The sequence below is a fragment of the Ranitomeya variabilis genome, chromosome 1, assembly GCF_051348905.1.
Source record: "Ranitomeya variabilis isolate aRanVar5 chromosome 1, aRanVar5.hap1, whole genome shotgun sequence".
NCBI lineage: Eukaryota > Metazoa > Chordata > Amphibia > Anura > Dendrobatidae > Ranitomeya > Ranitomeya variabilis.
Window position 1 is genome coordinate 208,750,592 of NC_135232.1, and position 16,705 is coordinate 208,767,296.

The 16,705-nt window shown below is 38.6% G+C and overlaps 1 protein-coding gene across 4 annotated transcripts in view; it reads left to right on the forward strand.

Annotated features, from left to right (window-relative positions):
* NOS1 (nitric oxide synthase 1) overlaps positions 1 to 15,448 on the forward strand; it is a 560,003-nt gene extending 544,555 nt beyond the window's left edge. For 3 of the 4 annotated variants that reach the window (XM_077292306.1, XM_077292314.1, XM_077292300.1), the window contains 7 exons: positions 855 to 1,065; positions 1,293 to 1,380; positions 2,966 to 3,087; positions 5,283 to 5,431; positions 9,274 to 9,468; positions 10,192 to 10,310; positions 14,970 to 15,448. In XM_077292306.1, the coding sequence (XP_077148421.1) occupies positions 855 to 1,065; positions 1,293 to 1,380; positions 2,966 to 3,087; positions 5,283 to 5,431; positions 9,274 to 9,468; positions 10,192 to 10,310; positions 14,970 to 14,985 (900 nt within the window). In that variant the 3' untranslated portion in view covers positions 14,986 to 15,448. Of the gene's footprint in view, positions 1 to 854; positions 1,066 to 1,292; positions 1,381 to 2,965; positions 3,088 to 5,282; positions 5,432 to 9,273; positions 9,469 to 10,191; positions 10,327 to 14,969 lie in introns of all 4 variants that reach the window. The other variant, XM_077292320.1, reaches the window with a different exon arrangement.
* Positions 15,449 to 16,705: the final 1,257 nt, after the last annotated feature.

The following is a 16,705-nucleotide window of genomic DNA, read 5'->3' on the forward strand; positions in this document are numbered from 1 at the left end:
TTCAGAAAAACATGTCACCTGAAGGTGTTTTATGCATTAAAGAAGAGATGGACACCCATGAGTATGTCCTTTTTCAGTTGTCTCCCTTATCCAAGTAGATTCTAGTAGAGTAAACTATACACATGTATGGCCTACTCTTCCAAATCTGGCTGTAAACACAGTCTGCTTGGTGGCATGTCCTAAAGGTAGGATAGAGGTCCCTCAACAAAGTATCTCTACCAGCCGTAGTCATTCCTGATTCCTGATGTGCCTAGACAGCTGCCTTATAGTTTAGGCTGCTATCTAAAATAACCTCCAGAAAATCCCACCTAAAGGAGTTGCAATTTTTTTCTCTCAAGTGAAACATGCTGGGCTTCTTTAATTTAGAAGTGGTGGCTACTTTTGTTCCCAAGGGTACAATGAAAGTGCTTTAAAAAAATCACTTTTTAAAAGAACATTTATACCCCACCCCAAACCACTAATATAATTGTGTAGTTCTGTAAATGGTAAGCCAGGTTGATCAATTTATGACCCCAAAAGATGGCTCCAGCAGCAAGAAATCATGTTTTGAGGTGTGTCTGGTAGTACATTGGAGCAAGATGATGCCCTTCTACTTTTTCAGCCTCTGCTGTATTTCTTAGCTATCTGCATCCTCCTCTGACTAATTGACAAATCAGTGTCCATATTCCAGGGCAAACAACCAATCACTCAGTCAGAGGAGGGTGCTTCTGGGTAGGAAATACAATGTGAGGCTGAGAAGCAAGAAGTGCATCACCACTCCCCAATGCACTTCCAGACACAAATTCAAAATACAGTAAAGAGATTGTTCTAATTTGTTTTCTACATAAATAACTCACATCTTCTTGATTGCTAAGGGCTTACAAGAGTATGAACAGTGGAAGTGGTACAAGAATCCCACCATTGTAGAGGTGCTAGAGGAGTTCCCCTCCGTTCAGATGCCATCTTCTCTCCTGCTAACACAGCTACCACTTCTGCAGCCTCGTTACTACTCCATCAGCTCCTCTCCTGACATGTACCCTGCTGAGGTTCACCTCACTGTTGCAGTTGTGTCCTATCGCACTAGAGGTAGTATTTTTTATCAGTTATTCTCATCATTGTTTTTAATTAATCTTAGGAAATTTTAATACCTTTATGGCTGGGATAATATGCAGCACCTTGCTACATAGATGTATAGGAAAAAGTAGATCCCACAAGAGTGTACTGTACATGTTAACATACCGTAATTAAAATGAGTTTTTACCATACTGTACTACTTTACATTGTATTTATATTGTCTTTTTTGGGTTTTTCAGATGGCGATGGTCCCATTCATCATGGTGTCTGCTCCTCTTGGCTTAATAGAATACAGACGGATGAAGTGGTACCTTGTTTTGTAAGAGGGTTAGTTGCAAAGCGATATGAACATTATACCATAGATATTAATTTTCCCTTAGCTATGTAATTATGGAAAATTACTTAGCTATTAAAACATACTGTACTTACACACATCAGTTATTTTATTACACCTCCAATTCCAAAAAAGTTGGCACGCTGTGTAAAATGTAAAGAAAACCAAAATGTAATGATTTAGAAATCTCTTATAGCCATAACTTACTCACAACAGAATATGGAACACAGATCAGAAGATAAAAGTCAGACATTTTTCCATTTCATTTGAAAAAAAATTAACTCATGTAAAAATCCATTGCAGCAACACATCTGAGAAAAGTTTAGACAGGGCTATCAAAAGGCTGGAAAATTAAGTGGTACTAATAAAAAAATAGCTGGAGCGCCAATTTTTAACTAAGTCACATGACTGAACATGAAAAGAGTATGTTAGAAGCAAAGATGGTCAGAGGTTCTCTGTCTAAAATTGTGAAACAATTGCAGAAAAATGTTCCAAAACATAAAATTGCAAAGACTTTGAATTTCCCACCATCTACAATACATAATATCATCAAAACATTCAGAGATACTTGAGAAATCCATGTGCCCAAGGGACAAGGCGGCGGTCAATATAGGATGCTTGTGATCTATGGGCCCTCAGGTGACACTGCATTAAAGCCAGGCATGATTCTGTCATGTAAATGTGTTCAGGAATTCTTCCAGAAATCATTGTCTGAGAATATAGTTAGTCGTAAAATCTACAAATTCAAGTTAAAGTACTATCATGGAAAGAAGAGGCCATATATCAACACACTCCAGAAGCGCTGTCGTCATCTCTGGACCAAAGTTCATTTAAAATGTACTGATGCAAATTGGAAAACTATTCGGAGAGCAGACGAATCAAAATGTGAAATTCTTTCTGGAAACCATGGTCACCGAGTCCTGCAGATTCAAGAGAGGGACCATCCAGTTTGTTATCAATGCACAGTTCAAAAGTCCGCCCCTGTATGGGGTGGCATTAGTGCCTATTCCATGGGCAGCTTACACAACTTGAAAGGCACTATCAACGCTGAGCATTAGATAGAGGTTTTAGAACATCATATGCTCCCATCCCGACATCATTTATTTCAGGAAAGGCCTTGCATATTTCAGTAAGACAAAGCTAAACCACATACCTCATCCATCACATAGTGTCCCAAGTTGTTTTGGAATTGGGGTTATACATAATATCTGTGTTATACAGGGACACACAGACCAAATGATGAAGAATTCAATTGATCTATGAGTAGACTCTTGTGTGCGATAAGCGAATACATCGCATCTAGAGTAAAGTGACCTGGAAACTTGCAGAAAATATTTTTGTAGTTACTGCCCTGAGCAATTTTCCCCCATATCCCAATGCTGTAGGGCGGCCATGGTAAACATTTTTTAGATGAATAGCTAGCTATACCTATTATACAGATCTTGTTAAGGTTTACATAGCAAACTAGACAATGCATTTCAGAAAATTCTAATTACCATGCAGACTGACTATTTATTGTATAATGATGTACAGTAGTATAATGATAAGATGTTCTCGATATTCATTTCTTATCATTAGAGCACCCAGTTTCCAAATGCCTCAAGAAGCACACGTACCCTGTATCCTAGTTGGTCCTGGGACTGGAATTGCACCCTTTAGGAGTTTTTGGCAACAACGCCTCTATGATATGCAGCATAAAGGTAAGATTATAACCAGAAGACATACAAATTTGTAAGTCCCACAGATCTATGTTCACTCTGCATGGTATGCTTCATTGTTTTTCATATTTATTTGTATTCCCTTATATTTACAATCAAATGGAAAATAAGTAAATTTCCCAAAAAAACAAATGATTGCTCAACTGCCTCACTATATGTATGGCAAACTTCTTTTCCTCAGTAATGGACTAGATTACGTTCACACTGTATCTGCATGACATATGCAATGGGAACGCTGCAGATGTATATGGAAAAAAACTCCATATGCCCCTGTACATTGGAGTGTTCTTTTGGCCTCGATTGGTCCAGTATATATTAGCACGCAATGTACTGACTTAAAGGGGTTGTCTTGTGATAAAAGTCTACAGTCACTATATCTAACTGCAGACTTCTGAATCCTTACAAAATATGCATTGCGCTCTGTAAAGATTCTTTGGTGCCTTCAAGGAAGTGATTTGCATACTGACAGCCACTTCTGATTAGATTTGCTCAGCCTCACTCAATGCAAATGAATAGTCTGAGCATGTCTAGTCAGCATGTGACCGCATTTATGCAAATCGCATACTTGAGGTAACGCGAATGCCCACTTTCACAGGAGGATCCTCACAGTGCTCAGTGTGCATGCTGTAAGGATTCAGACGTTTGCAGTCACATAGACTAACTGCAGACTTTTATCACAAAACCAGACAATCCCTTTAATGGTAGGTTTATAGGAAGAGTTGGGCACTGCTGAGACAGTTGGCCTGTACCTATCCATAGTAGTCAATAACAAAATGGTTCAGACTGTCAAATGGCTGCCGGGAACACAAGATGGGCCACCTTCACACGTTGGGCCACCTTCACACGTCTTGATGATTCCAGTACTGTGTATGTGTGGCATCCGTGTGCCGTTCGTGACCACCCTCCATGTGACATGTCCTGGAATAGAATGCAGAAGAGAAATGACAGATGTTTAGGTGTTAGATGTGCAAAGACAGAAATAGATAGATAGATGTCTGTGAGATATGTAATTACTGCCTTGTTTGTGTAATTTAGTGTATATGAATTTAGATAATAAATAAATGATGTGGGGTCCTCCCCATTTTTGTAAAGGTAAAGCAGACAGCTGCAAGCTGATATCAGACTGGGAAGGTCCATAGATATTGGGCCCTTCCCAGCCTAAAAATACCAGCCCGCAGCCACCCCGTAATTGGCGAATCACATTAGATGCGCTAATTCTGGCGCTGTGCCAGGGAAAAAACACGAGACTGTCCCTCGTTCACCAATTTAGTAGCAGAAATGTTCCCACGAAGTAGTCCAGTGTTCCCCAAATCTGGCTCCGACAACTGTGAATAGCAGTAAAGTTACAGCTATTCACAGATGTCGGGTAATGACGACAACGCTCATCAGCATCACCGGGTCTCGCGGAGTGCAGCATGAGCCATTCAAGGCACTTATTATACAGTATATCTCACAGATATCTATCTATCTATCTATCTATCTATCTATCTATCTATTATCTATCTATCTCTATCTTTGAACATCTAACACCTAAACAAACATCTGTAATTTCTATTCTGCGTTCTCTTCATACGACCGGCACGAGGATGTCAAACCTTATGTCATCCGTGTGCACGTGAGCAGGATGTATTGATATCCATGCTGCCGGAAATAAAACAAACATATCTATGGGTTTGTCGCATGGTCACACAGTCTGTATGAGATAACGGACATATATGCAGCCCCAAAGATTACAATGGGTCGTCACATGCCCTGAAAAAAATGGACGTGTGAAGAGGGCCTTACATATGCAACTGTTCAAAAGGATGCAAAAAAAATACCGTTCGTCCACAGTATTCACTGACATTGTAAAAATATTACATTCATTATGTAATATTTAAATGAATGATATGATACATCCAACACTAAAATTATTAAAATGCAACTGGTGGACTAAGTTCGTAATGTGTGGATTTTCCAAAAGTGCTGTCTAATGAGAGTTGTATTTCTCAGTTATCTGTCTGTAGTACGCACCACCTTAGTTTTGCAAGGGATAACCACCACGATTTATAAAACCTAACACACAAGCTATTCCCTCTTTACCCTCTGGCGCGTCTCGGACCTAAACCAGCTTCGTCAGAGATACAGGAGCTTAGACATGCTAGCTTTGTTTAGCTGATTGAAATCCATATTTTTAGGACTGAAACCATGTCCAATGATCCTTGTCTTTGGATGTCGGGAATCAAAGATTGATCATATCTACAAGGAGGAGGCAATGCTTGCAAAGAACAAAGGAGTCTTTAAAGAACTGTTCACAGCATATTCCCGGGAACCGAATAAACCAAAGGTAGCTGAATGTGCGATTTCCTATTGTTGTATCTACATTTTATACATCATATAGTTCCTTTCAAATGTATTTATGATATGTAATCGCCCAATGTGTTCAAGATAGAGAAGCCAAATAGAGAGCATTTTCCTACAAATTGTCCATTTGCATAAATACATATAATATTTCTATAGGCAATATACATTACATTTCACAAAGATACATGAAAGTGGTATTAGATAGACACTGCTCACTCTTCTTCCAGCAGATTTTCACTGTGGTAGGATGTTTTTTCCTATGTGACTGACATGAAGAACTATTAAATTTGGTTCGTCAGCAGAATGTGAGTAGTCACAAAGGAAAAGAGGCATATGCTACTTTGAGGGACAAATCCCATCTAAGAACTGAACATAACATTGCAGATGTGGCATTTATCGTAACACTTTAAGGCTGCATTCACATGTTGTAGTATTTTGCAGCAAAATGCAACATTTTTGCCACGTTTTCAGAAAAAAACTCAACATGGTTGCAAAATGTGAATGTAGCCTAAGACAGTGTTTATGTGATGCTTTCCTGATCCAGTTGTTGCTCGAAATTGTCCAAAAATGAGGTAAAATCAATGTGTCTTTGCCTAATTTGGAAAATTGTGGCATAAAAGCATTTTGAGCATGCTCAATGTGAATACAGCCTTAGTGTATCATAATTTGTTCATCATGATAGCAGTCTGAATTCAGATACACCTGGATATGTTGTCTGAAGTTCCAGGGGGATAACTTAACCCTTGTTGGCTCCAATGCAAAATGTCCAACAGGGTCCACAACTATTTCATGTTTCTAACTGATGTGGTTCTTCTCATATACAACCCCTGGCAAAAATTATGGAATCACCGGCCTTGAAAGATGTTCATTCAGTTGTTTTATTTTGTAGAAAAAGAGCAGATCACAGACATGGCACAAAACTAAAGTAATTTCAAATGGCTACTTTCTGGCTTTAAGAAACACCAAAAGAAATTAAGAACAAAAAAAATGTGGTATTCAGTAATGGTTACTTTTTTAACCAAGCATAAGGGAAAAATTATGGAATCACTCAATTCTGAGGAAAAAATTATGGAATCATGAAAAACAAACAAACAAAAAAACACTCCAAAACATCACTAGTATTTTGTTGCACCACCTCTGGCTTTTATAACAGCTTGCAGTCTCTGAGGCATGAACTTAATGAATTTCAAATAGTACTCTTCATTAGGGTTGAGCGAAACGGGTCGGCCATTTTAAGAAGTCGCCGACTTTTGGCAAAGTCGGGTTTCATGAAACCCGACCCGACCCCTGTGTGGGGTCGGCCATGAGGTCGGCGATCTTCTGAATCTGGTATCGGAATTCCGATACCGAGTTCTGATATGTTTGCGATATCGGGAATCGGTATCGGAATCCATATTTAAGTGTTAAATAAAGAATCAAAATAAAAAATATTGATATACTCACCCTCGGACGCGCCCTGGTACTAACCGGCAGCCTTCCTTCCTAAGAATGAGCGCGTGAATGACCTGCGGTGACGTCGCGGCTTGTGATTTGTCGCGAGCGGTCACATGGGCGGTCACGCGACCAATCACAAGCCGCGACGTCATCTAAGGTCCTTCACGCGCTCATTCTTAGGAAGGAAGGCTGCCGGAAAGAAGCAGGGCGCGTCCGAGGGTGAGTATATACCTAATAGGAATATACTCACCCTCGGACGCGCCCTGCTTCTTTCCGGCAGCCTTCCTTCCTAAGAATGAGTGCGTGAAGGACCTTAGATGACGTCGTGGCTTGTGATTGGTCGCGTGACCGCCCATGTGACCGCTCGCGACCAATCACAAGCCGCGACGTCACCGCAGGTCATTCACGCTCTCATTCTTAGGAAGGAAGGCTGCCGGTTAGTACCAGGGCGCGTCTGAGGGTGAGTATATCAATATTTTTTATTTTGATTCTTTATTTTACATATTAATATGGATCCCAGGGCCTGAAGGAGAGTTTCCTCTCCTTCAGACCCTGGGAACCATAGTATCCCATTGCACTGCATTGGGTTTCGTGTTTCGGCCGACCCCGACCCCGACTTTTTTATAGGATCGGCCGATTTCACTCGACCCGACTTTTGAGAAAGTCGGGTTTCGTGAAACCCGACCCGATCCTATAAAAATAAAAGTCGCTCAACCCTACTCTTCATCAATCTGGCTCCAACTTACTCTGATTGCTTTTGCCAGATCAGCTTTGCAGCATGGAGCCTTGTCATGGACCATTTTCTAAAACTTCCACCAAAGATTTTGAATTGGATTGAGATCTGGACTATTTGCAGGCCATGACATTGACCTTATGTGTCTTTTTTCAAGGAATGTTTTCACAGTTTTTGCTCTATGGCAGGATGCATTATCATCTTGAAAAATGATTTAATCATCCCCAAACATCTTTTTAATTGATGGGATAAGAAAAGTGTCCAAAATATCAACATAAACGTGTACATTTATTGAAGATGTAATGACAGCCATCTCCCCAGTGCCTTTAAATGACCTGCAGCCCCATATCATCGATGACTGTGGAAATTTGCATATTCTCTTCAGGCAGTCATATAAATCTCATTGGAACGTCACCAAACAAAAGTTCCAGCATTATCACCTTGCCCAATGCAGATTCGTGATTCATCACTGAATATGACTTTCATCCAGTCATCCACAGTCCACGATTGCTTTTCCTTAGCCTATTGTAAGCTTGTTTTTTTCTGTTTAGGTTATGGCTTTTGTTTAGCTTTTCTGTATGTAAATCCCATTTCCTTTAGGCGGTTTCTTACAGTTCGGTCACAGACGTTGACTCCATTTTCCTCCCATTCGTTCCTCATTTGTTGTGCATTTCCTGTTTTGGAGACATATTGCTTTAAGTTTCCGGTCTTGACGCTTTGATGTCTTCCTCGGTCTACCAGTATGTTTGCCTTTAACAACCTTCCCATGTTGTGTGTATTTGGTCCAGACTTTAGACACAGCTGACTGTGAACAACCAACATCTTTTGCAACATTGAGTGATGATTTACCGTCTTTTAAGAGTTTGATAATCCTCTCCTTTGTATCAATTGACATCCCTCCTGGTGGAGCCATGATTCATGTCAATCCACTTGGTGCAGCAGCTCTCCAAGGTGTGATCACTCCTTTTTAGATGCAGACTAACAAGCAGATCTAATTCGGTGCAGGTGTTAGTTTTGGGAATGAAAATTTACAGGGTGATTCCATAATTGTTTCCCTCAGAATTGAGTGATTCCATAATTTTTCCCCTATGCTTGGTTAAAAAAAGTAACCATTACTGACTACCACATTTTTTGTTCTTGATTTCTTTTAGTGTTTCTTAAAGCCAGGAAGTTGCCATTTGAAATGACTTTAGTTTTGTGCCATGTCTGTTATCTGCTTTTTTTCTACAAAATTAAACAACTGAATGAACATCCTCCAAGGCCGGTGATTTGACAATTTTTGTCAGGGGTTGTAGGCCAAATGGACTTTTTAGGCCCCCTGGATGCCAGGATCTAAGTACCACCTTGTTATTATTAACCTTTTAGGTTGGAAACACTTGCACTTTTTTATATAGTTTGATGTACGGTTTTTTGAAGCAATTTTTGAGCCAAAACTAGAACTGGCTTTTGCTGGAAGGAACTCATCACTTTTAGGTAAAAATATAAGCAATAAAAACTGCATATGTGATACAAACCTTAATATTTGCTGACATTGTGACTTATCAAAGAAGCACTTTGCTCAGCATTGGATTGAAATAACAAGTCGAATATGATGTTTCATGAAAAAAAGCATATGTTTTGTATGTGCTTCAAGATTGTTTTTTTGTACTTTATTTAAGAAATACGTGCAAGACGTATTGTGCGAACAGCTCTCTGACGTGACCTTCAAAGCCCTGAAGGATCAGGGAGGACACATATATGTATGTGGTGACGTCACTATGGCTGGAGATGTCCTGAAAAGTCTTCAACAGGTTGTAAAACAACGTGGAAATATGACCGCTGAAGAGGCAGGGGCCTTCGTCAGTAAACTGAGGGTGAGTGATCGATGACACCTGCCAACTTTGCATCACCCAAAAGTGGAGCTGGTATAAGATTTGTAGTATCTAATGGCCCTCCTCTATTCTCTATTTTCTGTATTGCTCAAAATAGTGTACTTTCGTCCTGCTGCTCGCTCAAGTGCTGCGCAATATTTGATTGTAATGTGATAAAGAAGCAGATCATGTTTGCTCGTTGACATAAAACTGCATTGTAGATGTGTAGTTAAGATAAACATTTCATTTTTGCTATTGAAAATTTTGGTCAAAACAATGTAAAAATGTATTTGAAACCATTGTAAAAACCACTAAATAAGCTCTATATATCCTTAGAGATCCAAATAATTGTTTTATCTTGCCCACTGATTTTAAAAATAAAGAAATAAAAAACAAGGCGGAACGTAAATAGTATATGTAAGTGCGATGTAACACAGATTGGAATTTTCCTACACGTTTTAGTAAGTCACCATGACACAAATTGACAGTGGTTCTCAATGGGTTAATTTCCGCATGTAATATTTCATAGTCTAGAGAAAGCAGTATGATGTGTGACCAGCAGAAGGCAGTGTGGTATTAGTGGTGACTCTTTTAGATATCCTTCCATTATTAATATTGCATGATGTTTTACATTTTATTGCAGAAGAACGTAAAATAGAGGCGTAAGATAAGAGAAGATGAGAGAGTCACCAGATTTGTCTTGATTTTATTGCCATTTATTTTCAGGATGACAACAGATATCATGAAGACATCTTTGGAGTGACTCTACGGACATATGAGGTCACAAATCGTCTCAGATCTGAATCAATTGCATTTATTGAAGAAAGCAAAAAGGACTCAGATGAGTGAGTAGCAATCTAGGTTTGTAGAAACTTGTGGCATTTTCTCAATTTATAGTTGGCAACTCACTTGTTGATAATACATAAGAAAAATGACCTGTTTTCTCTCGGTTTAATAAATAACTGAATGCGCCATTGTAACAATACTTCAGCATCTTTTCCTAGAATTCGGCTTTCTGCTGTTCCTCGTATTCCTATTATAAATTGATGAATATACTGACAACTGCCCATTCGGTGCTAATAGAAACACACCGCTTTGTCAAAGGAAACGCAAATTCCCAGATATCGATTTACTCAGATATATTCAAGAGGAATAACACAGGATTGAAACAACTCAATTTTTTTTAAAGACTCACAAAACTGTTTTAATCATGAGGAATATAAGTAATAATTAAAGGGAATCTGTCATCAGGATTTTCCTATGTAATCTGAGAGCAACATAATGCAGGAACAGAGAGCCTGATTCCAGCGATGTGTCACTTACTGGGCTGTGTTTTGCTGTTTTCAACACAATCAGTGTCTTATCAGCAGGAGATTATCATTACAGGACAACTGGCCTTGGGCATTCTAGCTCAGCCCCTCCCCTAGCACTTATTAGCCGCCCTCTGTCAGCATACATTGGACACAGAAAGCTGCCAATCAGTGTTGTGGGCGGGGTTACACAGGGCCCAACATTCTGAGCTCTGAGGCAGAGAAAACTGTGATTCTATCAAAACTATTGCATCCTGAAAACTTAGTGATATATCGCTGTAATCAGGGTCTTAGCCCCTACCTCATTCTGCTCTCAGATTTCATAGCAAAACCTGCCTACAGATTTCCTTAAAATCAGCCATGTCTGTAAAACTTTCATACAGGTTCTTTTTAAAATAATGTCTCATTAGATATGCTACTTTAGAAAATATAAACGCCTAGAGAGATCAAGCTTTTTTTTTGGAAAGGGTTAAAAATATCTTTATTAGGAAAAATAAAAGAAATTGTATAAACCATGCATAAATGTAAAAAAACAAAAACAAATGTTTGTTACAATGAAAACAGGGGCGGAATACACTAGAACAGGAAAAAAGGGGTGGGTAAGCCTGGATATACAAATAGTATATATATATTTTTTTTTTTTTAAATCATCTGCATCACAACAAATAGAATTTTCATATATAATATTCATGGAGACAAAATGTCTAAAGTAATAAATGGCTATACATGCATAACATTGGCAGAAGTACAAGTGCAAATAAAATAAAGTGCATATACATCCCCAAAAAATATAAACAATGGACAAAAAATATAAATCTACACATATAGTTAAATGTTAATGGGTAGAAATGCTTAAATATTACATTAATTTATTATAATAGAGGACCAGCCATGGTAAGCATGTAGGAGACAGTCGAATACATATACCATACAGAGAGAAATAAATAACAAAGGTATATTACCAAGGTGATGAGATCCAGGTACCCATCATGCCCGACGCGCGTTTCGCTTGAACAGCTTTGTCCAGGGGTCTTAGAATATTAAGAGAACATAAAAAAAGGCAAAAAAAGTTTCAATCTGGAATCTATTGACCTACCGTATATTTTCTAATTACGGATATTGCTATTGTTTAAATACTGTATGCTCTAGTGTTGCCATAGTAGCATCAACAAATTATGGACATCTTCACTTGTCCAGTAATCATCCTTTAGAACGTATCCAGCAGAAATCCATTGACAAAAAAGTTATGCAGATGTAAGGGGTGTGGACTGGCCGTGGGGTCCTTCCGGGTCCTTCAGTGAGGTGGCTTGCGAGCGCCTGCTGAGAACAGGCGCCGGCAAGGCTCCTTCACTGCCTGTCAGATTGCTGATCTGACACTGTATGCAAAGTGTCAGATCAGCGATCTGAGATGATATAGTGATGTCCCAACCTGGGACAATGTTATAAAGTAAAAAAAATAAAAAATTAGAATGTGTAAAAATATATTTTTTTAAATCCTCAAATAAAGAATACATTTTTTTTCCAATAAATCCATTTATTTATGTAAATAAAAAAAACAATAAAAGTACACATATTTGATATCGCTGCGTCTGTAATGACCTGCTCTATAAAACTGTCCCACTAGTTAACCCTTCAGTGAACAATGTAAAAAATAAATAAAAAAATGAGGCAAAAAACAATGCTTTATCATCATACCACCGTACAAAAAGTGCAATATAACGCGTTGAAAAAGACGGATGTAAATAACAATGTTACTGCTGAAAACATCATTTTGTCCCGCAAAAAACAAGTCACCATACAGCTCCATCAGCAGAAAAATAAAAAAGTTATAGCTCTCAGAATAAAACAATGCAAAAATAATTATTTTTTCTATAAAATAGTTTTTATTGTGTAAAAGCGCAAAAACATGAAAAAAAGATATAAGTGAGGTATCTCAATTCCAGCCAATTCTGCGTTGAAAAAGTAAAACGGTGCTCCTTCCCTTCCGAGCTCTGCCATGCATCCAAACAGTGGTTTACCCCCACATATGGGGTATCAATGTACTCAGGACAATTGGACAACAACTTTTATGGTCCAATTTCTCCTGTTACCCTTGTGAAAATAAAAATTTGGGGCCTAAAAATTTTTTTGCGAAAAAAATATTTTTGATTTTTACAGCTCTACATTATAAACTTCTGTGAAGCACTGGGGGGTTCAAAGTGCTCACCACACATCTAGATAAGTTCCTTAGGGGGTCTACTTTCCAAAATGGGGTCACTTGTGGGGTTTCCATTGTTTAGGCACATCAAGGGCTCTCCAAACGCCACATGATGTCCTATCTCAATTCCAGCCATTGAAAAGTCATACGGCGCTCCTTCCCTTCCAATCTCTGCCATGCACCCAAACAGTGGTTTACCCCCATATATGGGGTATCAGCGTACTCAGGACAAATTGCACAACAATTTTTGGGGTCCAATTTTTTCTGTTACCCTTGGTAAAATAAAACAAATCTGGATCTGAAGTAAATTTTTTGTGAAGGAAAGTTAAATGTTCATTTTTTATGTACCTGTGCCTTAAGTACCTGAAGGGTTAATAAACTTCTTGAATGTGGTTTTGAGTACCTTGAGGGGTACAGTTTTTAGAATCGTGTCACTTTTGGACATTTTCTGTCATATAGGTCCCTTAAAGTCACTTCAAGTGTGAAGTGGTCCCTAAAAAAATGGTTTTGCAAATTTTGTTGTAAAAATGAGAACTCGCTGGTCAACGTTTAACCCTTATAACTTCCTAACAAAAAAAATTATGTTTCCAAAATTGTGCTGATGTAAAGCAGACATGTGGGAAATGTTATTTATTAACTATTTTGTGTGATATAACTCTCTACTTTAAGGAAATAAAAACTAAAATTTTGAAAATTGCGACATTTTCTACATTTTTGCCAAATTTCAATTTTTTTCACAAATAAAAGCAAGTCACATCGAAGAAATTTTACCACCATCATAAAGTACAATATGTCACGAGAAAACAGAATCAGCAGGATCCTTTGAAGTGTTTCAGAGTTATGACCTCATAAAGTGACAGTGGTCAGATTTGAAAAAAATAGCCTGGTCAGGAAGTTGAAAACAGGCTTTGGGGTGAAGGGGTTAGATACAATGGGCAAAATAAGTATTTGCTATATTGCAAAGTTATATATTGCAATATTGCATATTTTGCAAGTTTTCCCACCTACAAAGAATGGAGAGGTCTGTAATTTTTATTGGAGGTACACTTCAACTGTGAGAGACAAATTCTAAAAATAAAAACCAGAACATAACATGCTAGGATTTTTAGATAATTAAATTGCATTTTATTGCATGAAATAAATATTTCATCATCTACGAACCAGCAAGAATTCTGGCTCTCACAGACCTGTTAGTTTTTCTTTAAGAAGCCCTCCTACTCTGCACTCATTACCTGTATTAATTGCACCAGTTTAAGCTTATTACCTGTATAAAAAACACCTGTCCACACACTCAATGACACTCCATCCTCTCCACCATGGCCAAGACCAAAGAGTTGTCTAAGAACGCCAAGGACAAAATTGTAGACCTGTACAAGGCTGGGATGGGCTACAGGACAATAGGCAAGCAGCCTGATGAAAATGGAACAACTGTTGGCACAATTATTAGAAAATGTAAGAAACACAAGACGGATGTCAATCTTTCTCGGTTTGGGTCTCCATGTAAGATTTCACCTCGTAGGGTAGGAATGATTCTGAGAAAGGTCTGGAATCAGCCTTGAACTACATGGGAGGACCTGGTCAGTGACCTGAAGAGAGTTGGGACCACAGTCTCAAACATTACCATACGATGTACGTGGCCTCTTTCTATTCACTTGCACTGCACCCACTTCACAGCTTTCGATTTACATTGCATATTGACAGTAAGCTGCTTATCAGACGAAGGGGATTGGCCAGACGAGGGTTCGCGTGCCATGTAGTCCTGGCAGTGATAATCTCTTCATGATGTATGGAAACAACAGCACACAGCCTAAGTGACACATCTCTGAATTCTGTGTCTCAGCTTCTACCTAATGCTGTCCACAGAATATATAGCAAAAACCTGCTGACAGTTTCCCTTTAATGCTCTTCATATACATATAGACACATATAACAAGATCAGAATGTGATATGTGTTATTCCTTTTTTTAAACAATAAAATGTTTTTTCCTTTTTTTTAGGGTTTTCTGCTCATAACTGGAATATTTCATTGTACACAGATGGCAAACTGGTGATGAGGCATCCCACACCCCATGTACATGGCATACCACACCTGCATGTACACTGTTTGTGGAGACATACATAAACCGTGTGTACTGCATGTATGACAACAGCCGATGACTCCACACCCATTTCGCAATGTGGAGATTTCCATATACTAACTCGCTTTCTCTTTCTCATAAACAGCCTCATATACAAGATGGATTTTGTAACTTCAGAGGCATTTTTTTTAATGGGGACTATCAGCACTGATCTGCCTGCTATGCTGTGCTGTTCTTGTTCTTTGCTCATAAACACATATTAATACATGTAATGTAAGAGACATATACGCTATCTCTTCCATTGTACCGATGGGATTACAGTTGTTTTCACTATAAACTCACTATGATATTTTTGCTTGAGATTCTGCTGCTGCATCTTGATCCAAGATATTAAATTCAAGAAAAAGAAAAAAAACACCATTCTCTGGTGCATGAACCTTGTCCTTGTCCTCAGGCCTTGCTTTGTGTTTTTCGGACTGCAACGCGTCCAGGTAGTAAATGAGATCTAGAGATTACAACATTTATGTCATCTTTTATGCAAACAGCCATTATTGTTACGTTTTTTAATCTGCGACTCTGTATTTTCTTATTATTATTAAAGCTTGAGATCACATTGGATGCCATTTTATATATATGGAATTAATCTACAGAAAAAGTTGAGAACTTTTGGAAACACATTGCATTATTACACCCTGTATTATAGCTCAGAGCAGCATTAGCAATTCTGCAGCTTCAGAGCTGAAATCATGAAGCATTCCATGGTGGCTGATCTACTGCACGTTTAGTCAGCATGGAAAGTTGGCAATCTCATGACAAACACATAAAGCATATCCATAGTCTAATGCCGGAAATGCAGGCCCAATCTGTGGCATCCACATCTACCTTCAGAAAGGAAGCTGCTTAATTTCCTGTTCTGACTGTTGCCTTCATATAGATGGAAAAGTGGCTACAAATGGCTGGCTCCAAATTCAATTCTAAGAGAGTTTGAAAACAGCTGAGCAATGGGTTTGCTTGTGTTCAGAAGTCCCAACGAAGTGAATAGGAAGGGCTCTACATCCACCAATCAGAGATAAGGATCGGAGAATACCCCCTTAAATTATGAAAATTGTAGTCTCTAAACCAGACACTGTAGTAGTTATTTGTATAGTAACAAAATCGGCCCTTCTGCACTATAGGAGCTGGGCTGAGCTAAGTTACAAGAAAAGTAATGTACTGTATATACAAATTTACTCAACTTTTCATTAGGTTCAGTCTATATATTAGGACTGTATTTGTACCAGGTGGATTTGCTGCTACAAAATCCACAACGAATGTCTGCACCCTCCTGCTATAGGTTTTAATGAAGTTATCTACTCTGGGAATATATTCTCAAAGGAAACAAAGACACTATTTGAAAATGGAAACAATAACCAATAAAACTTAACATTTAATTCATTTGGATAAAATACTCAATATCATTCACGATCTAAAACTCATATGGCTGCTGAAAAAGTTACAGGGTGCACAATCTCCCTACCAAACCTCTATCTGTGCCCTACCTGGCAGCAGAGGTTGGCACCCTATTAAACCTGCGCAATGGCGCCCCTGCTCCACGTAGTCTGATCCTAACTGACCCTAATGGGCCCTATAGTGTAGAAGATAGATACTTAACCATC